This window comes from Notamacropus eugenii, chromosome 2, assembly GCF_028372415.1.
Source record: "Notamacropus eugenii isolate mMacEug1 chromosome 2, mMacEug1.pri_v2, whole genome shotgun sequence".
NCBI lineage: Eukaryota > Metazoa > Chordata > Mammalia > Diprotodontia > Macropodidae > Notamacropus > Notamacropus eugenii.
This window is the reverse complement of record NC_092873.1, coordinates 261,390,376-261,403,323: the sequence shown is the minus strand read 5'-3', so window position 1 is coordinate 261,403,323 and position 12,948 is coordinate 261,390,376. Positions and strand designations below refer to the sequence as shown.

Genomic DNA, 12,948 nt, shown 5'->3' with positions numbered 1-12,948 from the left:
ATATCACCCTATTAACAGTAATAGCTGATGCTATGAAGTGTTCCATAGCTTACAAAATGATTTTGCCTACATTATTCATGTGATCTGGTTCACCCCCTTCATTTTTAGATAAGGAAACTCACTATGTTTTCAGTCCTTACCCTCCATACTGAACCTATTTCATTTCCAGCACTTTAGTGATTCTTTTGTTAAGTTAAAATGGCCTGAAAATAGAAGTAATTGGTAGTAACTTTTGTAACTACTTCTGTTTTTCGAAAAGTCAATGCAAACTGCCTCTGTTCTGGAGTCTGAATTTTTTTTGTACTGCTCTCCTTCTAGAAGCTGTACAGAAAAGAGATCAAGCCACCTTTTAAACCAGCAGTGGGCAGACCTGAAGATACATTTCATTTTGATCCTGAGTTCACATCCAGGACCCCTACAGGTTAGTGCGGGCAGCACAAAGGGGAAGAATCAACTCTTACTGCCAATGACATATTTTTCCAATATTGCCGAACAGCTAGGGGGCAGACATCCAGGAGCCAGAAAACCACATGAATAAACTATATTTAATAGAAAACTATCATCGTTTGTTGTCTTTCCTTCTTAGCTAGATTTAAAGCTATATATGTAAGTGATCCAGAAATTATCAATTATCCGGGGGCTAGTTATATGTTTTGGATATTGTCCGGGTTGCATGGATTTTTCTCCTTCCTGTTTCTTGTGTTTTGCCTGTTTTACTCCTTGGCACTATCTCCTCTACACAGGGGAAAAGTAATAGAAACTTAAATCAATTTTGCTACTTCTCAATAATGTTGCACCAACGTTTAGTTAGGAGAAGGTTGAAACTGTTGGTAAGACTAAAGGTTTATGAACTCATCCAGTATGAAATCAAATTATATTCTCATTTGGAAACGCTGTTAGCACTGTTAAATTTTATTTAAAGATTGCACACTAATCCGAAAAGTCAAGTCAACAAGCTTTTATTAAGCAAAAGAAAATTAAACAATGTGTATAGAGGTACTTGTCAACTCCTTGGAAAGTTATAGAATAACAAATATTCTTTGTGATGTAGCGTGGCTCTCTGGAAGGGAAGAAGAGGCCTAGGGATACAGGTGGAAATTTTAGGCAACATAAAAACAAAATATATCTATCAAAATTTATTTGTAAAAATTTTAAAGAAAGTTATGGAATGAACAGATAGGGCATGTAGTTAAATTTAAGTAGAGATTTCCTTAGTTCTATCAGTGAGGTTGGAGGATTATCTGTGAGTTTCAACTCCTTGTACTCTCTCAGATTCCCGCTGCCATGGATGATGAGAAATGAATTGAATGTAAGACTTGACAGGGATGTAGAATAATGGCAGCTTTGTCTTACTGTGCTCCCAGATAAGATGCTTTAAGCAAGTCAGCACTGCTCTGGTTTAGCAACCGAAGCTGCATAGAAGAGACCTAGGTTCGTTTGAGTCAGTTTATTTGTTAACTAATTCATTGGGAGTCTTCTAGGAGACCCCAGATAAAATCCAGCCTGTCATAGTATTAGGACCTGAGAGTCCTATACAGAGTTGACTGCCTTCAGTATGGAGATCGTTGCGGATAGCTGTGATGTAGCAAAACTTCCATTGACAAGGAAATCCACTTCAAATAGGGGGCAGTTAATAATAGGATTCTTTACTGCTTTGAAAGATATTTAACTTGGAGTAACATTCTGTCCTAATACATATATGAGGTTAGCACTAGATCTAGTCATTGTGACAGAAGATGAAAGAGGATGAGATTTGGAGGTTTCGTCCTTACTTAGTCATTGGGCTTCCTTAAGTAATTTTACTTCTGTTCTGGTTTATCCATCTGTCAAATGTATATAATGGCAGTTCTTAAGATGAAGGGACATTAGCTATTAATACTCGTTTCAATATTCAAAAGGAGTATTTCATTTTGGAAGCAGACCTCTAACCTTCAACCTCTGTTTGAAATACTCAAAGTCAATAGCTAAGTATTTCTGGTGGCTGTTTTTTTTTTTATGCTAATATTGGCCTGTCCCTATAATCTACCTAGTTACCAAGCACTACTCCCTCACCCAATAAACCTTTTGATATGATCTGGGAGTTCAAACTTATTTTAATAGTGGACTGTTAAATATTAGTATACTATAATAATGTTATTATTATATTAGTATACTTGTAGGAGGAAAATTAAAATGGAATCTGTTACCCCACAAAAAAAACACAGAATGTATCTCAAAAATAGCCAAAACTGGCCATGGCCTCCTCCCTGTATTCTTTGCCCTTTCTCTATGCCTTTGTACTGACTGTTCCCCGCACCAAGAACGTGCTCTCTCTCCTCAACTGTGCCTCTTGGAAGCCCTGGTTTCTTTCATGACTAAGCTCAAGTACAGCATCCTTCATGAAGCCTTTTCCAGTCTCCTACCCACCCACCCCCCACCCACCAGCTGCTAAGACACATGTTCCCCAAACCATGAGGTGTTCACTCTACACATTCAGCATCTAAAACAACGTGTATGTATTGTTTCCTTCATTAGAATGCTGAAGACAGGGACTGTTTGTTTCCCCAGTATCTTTGTATCCCTAGCACTTAGCACGGTGCTGTACACTAAATAAATGCTTCTGGGGGAATTGTTGACTCTCTAGTATTTTAATTTTTCTAAACTATGATTGCTTTTCCAGTATCATTGATTGATTGTTAACTTACCAGTCTTATATATCTTCTTTTTTTCTCTAGAGGTTCTCAAAAGCCTTTCATAGGATTATTATATCACAGAATTTACCTGTGCAGGACATGGATTTTGCAGTACTAGGGACATGAATATCTCTGCTTTTAGAAACTGGGCTAATTATATGTTTGTGTTTGGAAGGTTCAGGACTAGACTTGGGTGGGAAGGAGGAAATAGGTTAAAGGTAGCAACAGCATTGCTCTTTTTAAAAAGCATATAATAAAAAAAATCATTTTTATTTGACTTTAGGATGCATAATGTCATTTTCTTGTAATAAGTTAGTATTTTTGTTTTTTATTTAGTTTAAGCAAATACTGCAGTTGTTTTATTCCCTGAGCACATACCTATTACTGGGAGGAAAGGTGACTCTGGATCATATTGAGTAGCAAAGGGAAGTAAACTCAAGATTGAAATTTCATCAGGTTAATCTAGAAGGTAGATAATACTCAAGTGGATAATCAAGGCTTGACTGTACTCAGTTTTAATTTCTCATGTATTTATTTTATATCTTTTCTCTTGTGTTCCACTTTAAGTGTCATGCTAAAGAATTATTCTCTCACAGATCTTTATCAAATTTAATCACATCACCCACCGTGTAGTCATCATTTTAAGACTATTCACACTTTAATTCTTGCAGCCTTTCCTAAAAGCTTCTCTGTCGTTTAGTTGCCTGTCATTACTCCTTCAACAATTTCCCTTGATGTATACATGGAAAAGTAAAAGTCCCTGTATAGTCAGTTCATGTGTATGAGGGATGAAATTACTCCTTTTATATTTCCATTCTCTTAGTGTTAATAAATGTGTACAGACTCACAGCAGTTCTTTCCTTTCTCATATTGTAAAAGGGACTACTAACCACCTAGGTATGTGCTCAGACCTTAACATTTCCATGACCTGTGAGAATCCATAATAGTGTTCCCTTCAATAGAATCAGGCCCCTTAAATCTAGAAACCTCAGGGAAGAAATTAATTCCTGTCATTTGAAGTAGCTGAAAGCGATGATGTATCCACTTGTATTTTTTTTCCAGTGGGTTCACTTTTCAATGAACTACAAGATAGCTTGGGGAATTTTGAAGAGGCAGCAAGAAATAGGGTGAACTGAAAAGAAAGATGGAGTACAAAAAAGACTAACTGAAATGGAAACCCATCCATCCAGAGAAACTTGTACGCAAGCAGAAAAAGCAAAGCAATGTTTCAAAAAACGTGTTTGTTGTCTCATGGGTCTTGCACTGAATAATTTTCAGATTCCAAAAACTACTCATCCATGCTTTCTGTTTTTTAATTAAGCTTCCATAGTTTGGCAGTTTGGGAATTTATTCCCAAACATTGTCAACTCTGATTATATCAATTCAGTCATCATGTTGGTGCCTACAACTGGACATTTGTGAAAATAAAAATAAAAATAAAAATGATAAATAAAAATAAAAAACTAAATGATGATGGTACCTTTGTTATAATAACCTGGAAACAATTAAGACTTCCTATTGGCACACATTGCCTTTGAGATATTAGAATATGAGTTTCTTCATTGGCACGAGACACAGAAGATGAACAAAAATATGCAGTCTTCCAGGAGAAATATAGCTATTCCTTTCTGCGTGATCTGCACTGAGACATTCATATTTCTATATCTAAGCAAATGAAAGGTGCAAGACAACATTCATTATCATCATTTTCTTCCATTGTGCTAATTGCTTCCTGAAAATATTTTTGTGGCATTGACAGCTCATTACTGTTCATAAATTGTTGAGGAGAAATCTCTTGCAACAGATTCCTTTATATTATTTTAAATCAAAGTAAAAGTAAGAACTTAAAACATGATTCCTGTAACCCGTTTTCTCCATCCTCGTGCACAGATTAAAAATAAAAATTTCCTCAGCCTAGGAGCTGAGAGATTAAGTGACTTTCCTAAATTCATTTAGTCAACATATGTTAAAGGGATGACCTGAATCCATCTTCCTGACTCCATGGTCAGTGGAGTATATTTACTATAGTAAACTCACATGTTAAATATATAAAAGCATATAAAGTGTACTTTTACATATTTAATATATGGGTTTACTATAGAACAGGTCCCCTCAATGTAATAATTACATAAATATAACAATTGCTAGAGCTCTATATGCTAATTGAGCAAGGTATCCATGCAAATGGAGAGAAATTAGAAAAATTTAAAAAAGAAGAGTAGGTTTTACCATATTACAGAGACTGTAAGCATCCTTTAGCAATGCCCAAGATCAATTCTATATATATATGTAATATGCAATTCATTGCAGAATTTACATATTTTATTATATTTATTAATTGTATGATTAATACTAATATCTGTCTCTTCTAAGCCTTTCCTCATCTACAAATTGGGCATAATACCATGTACTTTACAGTAGTATTTCACAGTGATATTGTGAGGATCAAAAAGCATGATGTCTACAAAGAATCCGAAAAAATGACAACGCTACATATTCTAACTAAAACTATTATTCCTGTAACATTGTAGAGAGTAGAAGACTATTAAACCTTCAATTACTTTATGAAATGGAGCAATAGTCAAGAAAAATGCTTATTTTAAAACTTATTAAAGTTTTCTTTAAATGATACGAAATAATAATGAATACAATCATAATTTACAGCTAGATATAAGGCAGCTACTTGATGTCATGGATAGAGTGCCAGGTCTGGAGTCAGAAAGACTCATCTTCCAGATTCAAATCTGGCTTCAGACACTTACTAGCTGTGTGATCCTGGGAGGCTATTTAACCCTATTTACCTTAGTTTCTTCATCTGTAAAATAAGCTGAAGAGGGTAATGACAACTATTCTAGTATCTTTGCCAAGAAAACCCCAAATGGCGTCATGAAGAGTTGGACACAACTGAAATGATTACAACAACCAAAAAAGCTAGATATAATCTGGAGCTAATAACTTTATATTAATAAATAACGATAGCATTTATATAGTTTTTCAAGGTTTGCAAAATGCTTTGTATATGTTTTTGTTACTCGGTTATTTTTCAGTCATGTCTGACTCTTCATGACCCCTTTTGGGTTTTCTTGCCAAAGATACTGGAGTGGGTTGCCATTTCCTCTTCTGGTTCATTTTATAGATGAGGAAACTGAGACAAACAGGGTTAAGTGACTTGCCTAGGATCATGTAGATAGTAAGTATCTGAGGCTGGATTTGAACTCTGGAAGATGAGTCTTCCTGACTCCAGGCTCGGCGCTCTATCCATTGGGTCACCTCGCAGCCATTTCCATGTGCTATCTCACTTGATTTTATCATACTGTAAGGGTAAATGGCTTCCATGAAGGAATGTGCTGATAAATATTTAAGGGCTAGCTCTCAGGAGGTGGGGAAACGTTCACATGACACACTTTTAAGTTTAATCTGCATTATTACCATTTTCTCCATCACTTCATTAGGTCTAGACAATCAATAAAGCAGTAAATGGAGCCCTGATTGACAGCATGTGCCTGCTTCTGTGTAGGAACAATGAAAATGTAATAGTCAGGGCAATTGGAGCTGGCTCCAGCATACCACTGCTTTCATGCATTCTTCAACACAAGCTGTACATGACAGTCAACCGATCAAAGTAATGGGGTTATTTAATCATTTGTCCTATAAATTAGCCATCATGTGGCACCTGATCCTCTTTTTACACGCATCACTTCTGGTGATATTCTTAACTTCATCAGGGGAGATTATTGAGTGACACCTAAATTGAAGGTTTATGGCTTCAGGATATGCAAACACTCCCCAGCGTCCACATTTCTCTTTTTAATGAAGTAAGAGCAATGAACCCACAGTGGAAATCACGTTTTCATCCTTAGAATGATACAGTTTGAGACAAAGAGAGAAAAGCCTATGGAGAAACATAGTGTTTGAATTGAGATTGTTTGGAGTTGGAAAAAATGTTGGGAAGTCATTCTAAGGTTCTTGAGTACCACAATAAGTGAAGAAAGGGTACTAGGGTAAGAGGAAACAAGGAAAGACATCCTTACTTGACACACTAGCCATTTCCATATAGATAAAACAGCTTACACTGAAACTTTAAATTTTTCTACTTAAAAACAACTGAAGAGATGTAACATTAACCACAATTGAAATTGTGGTTATTAGAAATTGGCAGCAAACTGAAAGACATTAGGCAAGATTTATCCTACATTTTCCTAATCTATGTACATCTCTCACCTCAAATTTAAAAGATCCAATCAATCTAAGACCTATGACTACCAAGCTCATTTGAAATTATTGGATATTTTTAGGGGAGGTTTGAATTTTACAAGCTCCATCTCCCTTCTACTTCACTTCCTGCCTCTGCCTTTATACCATGACTATCATAAAAAATTGTCACTTATCTGATCCCATTTATCATAACATTGATTTGCCTACAGATTCCCCTGGTGTTCCTCCAAGTGCCAATGCTCACCATCTTTTTAGAGGATTCAGCTTTGTGGCTTCCAGCCTGGTCCAAGAACCCGCGCAACAAGATCTACACAAAGTCACAGTCCATCCAATTGTGCAGGTAACATCCATTATGACTGTGCTTTATTTGTGTTCAATGAATCCCAGTGAATGAGGCCCTTGGTCCACTTCATGCTATCCTTTTGCGAAGGCAGTATCCATAATGAATGTGCTCTACTAATGTTCAATGAGACCCAGTGAATGAGACCTCAAAGGTGTTCATGCTAGGTTTGGGTGAATAGGCAAATATTCAAAACCAGCTAGAATAAGACATTTGGACCTCCCAGAGTAGTACCATTTTACCTAGATTTCCATCATTTACTGTGAGGAGTGGAAGAGGAGGAAAATTTCAGTTCAGATCAATGTAACAAGGGGAGTGTTGCTCTGAAGTTCCTTGAACTGCCTGAGGAGTTAGACTCATTGTGGGGGGGGGGGGAGATTCATATATGAGGTAGAATTAATGGTCTGGCAAGAAACACAGTGACAGAAGCAAAAGTACCATTTACAATTTTAGCAGCATCAGGCCTCAGGATCATGCCTCTTAATTAGCATCACATGGGAAAATTTTTGCAAACTGATTCCAGGAAACAAAAATTCTTAGTAAAATAGATATAGTGGCTTCCCTTTCCACTTTAAATAGGATAAACCCTTTTTCCCAGTCTTCCTCAACCTCTAAAAAGTGCTAATAAATAAGAAGACTCATTCTTAGCAAAAGTTTGGTATCCACAAACAGATCAAATTCTTCTATTGTAGGAGCATTGCTTTTCATTGAAGGAAACAGTCGAAGTTTCACTTTTCCTCTTCAATAGGAAAGGTCTCTCAAGGGAGAATTGGGGAGAGACAAATTGCAGGGATGTGAGAATCCACAAGACTCAGCACTGTGACAGCCTCACTTCTGCAATCACAGAGCCCACTTAGGCATGAATCAGATATGATGGTACCCCTCCTGGAGGGGCTTATGCACCACAGAGTAAGAAGAAGAACCAGAGGGCTCTAGATGTTTTCAGGGTTTTGTTTTGTTTTGGTTTGGTTTTTTGCATCAACTTGAAATACTGCAGAACAGTCTATTTTACAATCACTGAGATTAACTGATAGATTTCTTTAAAATATATATTCATTTGTGTGTATATGTCTCACAGCTCAAGCAATACAGTTTCTTAAGTTGTGGCTTTCTAAAGGCATATTCAGAGAAGTCCAGGAAGGGACCCACAACATTCAAGAAGGTTCACTGTATTGAGGCAGCTCAGTCTAAATCAACACAGACAGAGTTATCTTTGCCCAGAGATAGTGGGAAACAAGAATCCTCACACACAAGCAAACTGTTGTTAGAATCATACCTAACTCTGTAAAACACTATGGTGGCCAGTCCCCCAAGACTCAGAGAACTAGATCTGGGTCCCACATAGGGTATGTTAGTTAACAGGTGAGCAGAGGAGTTGTTTTCTTTTTTCCTATGAACCACCCCAAGTGTAAGGGTCACCAGTCCTGAGATTTGGGCTACTCTATGAGAAGGTAATAGCCCAGCCTAACCACATTCCTGCTTTAACCTGGGGGAAGGTCTTTGTAGACTAGGAAAGTGCCTCATGTGTCAAATTTTCTGTCATATAGTGCAGAGATGGCCTTGAATGTGCTTTTCTGGAAATTAAGATTCAATTTTTATAAGTAGTTTTCCACATCATAAGCATAACCATAACAAGATAAAGTTATGAATAATCAGAAACCAAATTAAGCATGTTTTCAAAGAGTGTTTGCACTAGACAAGAAAGCTCTGTATCAAGAGATTAGAGTCCCTTGAAATTATATTCTTGTTATGTAAAATGTCCACTTTATATATTTGAATATTTGACATTGCATACTTTATTTTATACAATGGCACAATAAATGTGACCTGGAAGTGATAGAGTGTGGTTTCCATTCAGATATTTCCAATCAGATGCTAATTTTAAGCATCAGTATCATAGATTCCCCACTGTATAATGATGATGATGATGACAGCTAACATGTGTATATATTTACAGCAACTCTGAGAAGTAGGTACTATTATCTCTATTTTATAGATGAGGAAATTGAGTTAAACAGAGGTTAAATAACTTGCCTGGAGTCATACAACCAGTGTGTGAATCTGGATTTGAATTCAGTTCTTCCAAACTCCAGTTTCATTGCTCTGTCCGTTGAACCACCTAGCTGTATATATGTAACATGTACATGTTCCTTTTTCAAAGTTCTTATTATCTCAGCCTTTTGAGGGGAATGTGACCAACAGAGGCACCATGGCATGATATTAGGGCATTAAGTTTTGAGTCAAGAGACCCAGGTCTTTGCCACTAATCCTTGAATGGTTGACTATCCTGCCCATAAACTCAGAAGCAAGCTCTCTTATCCTTCATACTTAGTTTTCTTAACTTAAAGACCTTCATTTTAAAAGGCCAGGGTCGCCCACTGCATCCTGGGCCATCACCAATCATCTTAACTCTTGCCTTGCCACTGGATTCCACTCTAGAGGAGAGAGTGAGGCTAAAATAAATCATCACTTGATAATTAACTTTGTGATTCTCTATCCCCTTTTTCTGGGATTCTATCACTTTCACCATAGAGTCAGAATAGGACTCACACAGACAATTTTTGGGTCATTTAATGGATTGCTCTGGGGGGTGAAGAGATGGTTTCAATGGTCAACATTGTGATTATCTTTGTATAACTTTGGCTGGTCCTCAGATAACAGACCTGTATTCTATCACCAGGCCTAAAATCATTGCCTTCTGGTACAAAAAGAACTACCATGACTTATCCTCCATTGCCACACCTTTAAATAATCCAGTCCATGAAGCGACATCATTGTAAAACTTGGGTCCTTTCTTATTCAGTGAGTCTAGAATTTCCATGTTAATTTCATGAAAGTCAATTCTAACACTTTCCTCTTTTATTGTTTTCGTTCCACAGCAGTTACATGGGAACAATATTCACTTTACAGATGGCTATGAGATCAAGGAGGATATAGGAGTAGGCTCATATTCGGTGTGCAAGAGATGTGTGCATAAAGCTACTGATACCGAGTATGCTGTGAAGGTAAGAATCTCTCCCACCAGGGATGTTGGAATTAAAAAAATGTGCATGTGCCATCTACTCTTCTGCATCATCAGCATCTCCTTTTGACACATTTGCAAAATGAGCTTAGATTTTGTTTTGCATTTAGTTTTACCCTACCCATTTCACAGGGTTGTCATCAGGAGAGCATTTTGGAAACTATAACTTGCTGTGTAGATGTAAAGTGATCTAGTATTTTCGTTATACTGAGTAATGCCAAACCCCATTTTCATACAGATCAACTTATTCCAATTTAGGTTATTGTGAAATGTTGTGCGGCCTACTGCTCTTGCTGTTTGTTAGCCATTTGTTACACTTTTTAGTCCTACTCATGCATAAAGGCAGTGCTCACCATCAGTAGCCTTATAGCTATCAATATGCAAACATATAGCAAATTGCTTGCTTTCTCAGTAGGGGAGCAGGGAAAGATGAGAATTTGGAACTCAAATGTTTTATATCAATATATCATTATTAAAGTGTATATTGATTGGGGCTGATACAGTGGGAAGCGAGGAGAAAAGGGAAGGGAAAGCAAATAACCATTTATTAAACACCTATTTTTTTCTGGGCTCTGTGTTAAGTATTTTACAAACACTATATGATTTGATTCTCACAATTGCCCTATTATTACCATCTTCATTTAATAGTTGAGGAGACTTAGAGGGAAGTTAAATGTCTAGAAAGTATCTGAGGCTGGATGTGAATTCAGGTGTTCCTTACTCTAGGTCCAGTTCTCTATACTCTATGCCACCTAGCTACTCTGGGTTTAGAACCAGAAGGCTGGATTTAGGTCTTAGTTCTTCTACTTTCTCCCTGGTTGACTTCAGGCAAATTATTTTGCCTCATTGGTTATCAATTTCCTTACTTGTAAAATAGGAAGAGACAAGATAATCTGAACTTTCTTCCAGTTCTGAATCTATGAACATGTACATCTTTCTATGGAGAGGAATCAGTGTGTACAAAGATAAATAAGATTTAAAGTACATAAAATGTTATACATATGTGTATATGTATACACACACTTGGTATACACACAAGGATGAGACATGGCACGGCATGGACAAAAGTCTTAGAGTCGGGAAGACCTAGGCTCAAATCCTACCTCTAAGAAACACTAGTTACATATGACCGTGTACAAATCAATTAACTACTCAGTGTCTCAAGCAACTTTTTGAGACTAAAAGTTACATAGCAGTTGCCACTCTCTTTTGGTGGAGAGAATTCCCCACACCAATGAAATTGTAGGTATGGACAAAAATAAACACATAAATAAAACACCACACACACGCACGCACACACACACACATACATATATGTATATATACATATATATGTGCATGTACACATGCACATACCTGCAGACATCTGAAGAGCCAGGAAGACCTCAGTTTGAGTCCTGCCTTTGACACGTACTTCATCTATGACCTAGGGTCACTCACTTAACCTCTCAGGGCAACCATGCAATTCTCTATGATAGTAAGTTGCAGAGAAGATGTCATTTTTGCATTGGTAAAAAATGTTTCCTTACCAGAAGTTTCTTAAGCCAATGAAATCATAGATCTGGACCAAAATATATTATCATGTCTACAGACAGAACAAAAGCTTTGTGATCCAGGATTTTGGAGGGAATAAATCATATTTACTAACTCCAAATTCTAGTTAATGCTGTCTCAAGTGTCCTTCCCTATAAATTCTCTCTAATCTTCCCCCTAGGACTAATAGGTAAGTGAAATTCTATATCAACATTGTCTATAAAAGCCCAGAGAATCTACATCCCCTCATGCTCCAAAAAACCAAGGATTTTTCTTTAAACCCTCACTGATAGCTCAATTTTGTTGGCAACAGATTCATGATACGTGGTGTTAACCTCACTAAAAGTTACTAAATTGAAGAATTGTTGTTTGGATATCTGAGATACTCCTTTCAGAGTTTATTTTTGGTAAAATTCAAGATAACACTTATTTTGCTATATATAGATGGGTTATTATTCTTATATGTTAAAGTTTAAACCTCCCTTCCCCCCAAAAAACCCCCCAAGAAATGTGTTTTTTAACTCTTGATATGTGAAATGCATTAAAGTATATTCTGACTAGCTGTAAAATGCAGTAGTCTTGGTGAGTAGCTTAAAATCAGTTCTTTATAATTACTCTTTAATTCATTAGATGGTAATTTAAGATATTTGAGTAATGAAGGGCAAAACCCCATCTGTCCCAGAAGTCTTCTGATGCTTTGCTATATATTTGTATATCATTTGACACTGTGTGGGTTTTTGGGAGAAAGCAGTACCTTTCCAATGAGTAGTGATTGTAGGAGTATATTCTTCCTATCCTTGATTGTGTCTTTAAAAAATACATACAAATGATGACTGCTGAGAAATAGTTCCCAGTTCAGAGACCCCAGAGCTAGATCTCACAGCCATTTATTGAAGACAAAGGTCTATAATACCTTTTCAAGAAGGCAACTCCTAAAGCAGTAAGCAAGCTCATTTGAGACACCCACCCTGCATTCCTCGCACTTTTGAAACACGCAGCTATGTCAGGAAAGACACAAGCCAGAGACACAAACCCCGCTGATTTAATTTGGACCAGGAGTTTATGGCTTCTTGCCCCATTTATCTTGATTTGCTCAATCAATAAAGAATGTGTTTAAATGAAGGAAAATATAAATTTGTGAGTTCATCTGCTGGATTTATAAGTAA

At 36.8% G+C, this 12,948-nt stretch overlaps 1 protein-coding gene across 2 annotated transcripts in view; it reads left to right on the top strand.

Moving 5' to 3' along the window:
- The window catches only part of RPS6KA2 (ribosomal protein S6 kinase A2), a 434,977-nt gene that overhangs the window by 386,281 nt on the left and 35,748 nt on the right, over positions 1 to 12,948 (top strand). For both annotated transcript variants that reach the window (XM_072643859.1, XM_072643860.1), the window contains exons 12-14: positions 319 to 421; positions 7,097 to 7,227; positions 10,107 to 10,232. In XM_072643859.1, coding sequence (XP_072499960.1) covers positions 319 to 421; positions 7,097 to 7,227; positions 10,107 to 10,232 — 360 coding nt within the window. The remainder of the gene's footprint in view (positions 1 to 318; positions 422 to 7,096; positions 7,228 to 10,106; positions 10,233 to 12,948) is intronic.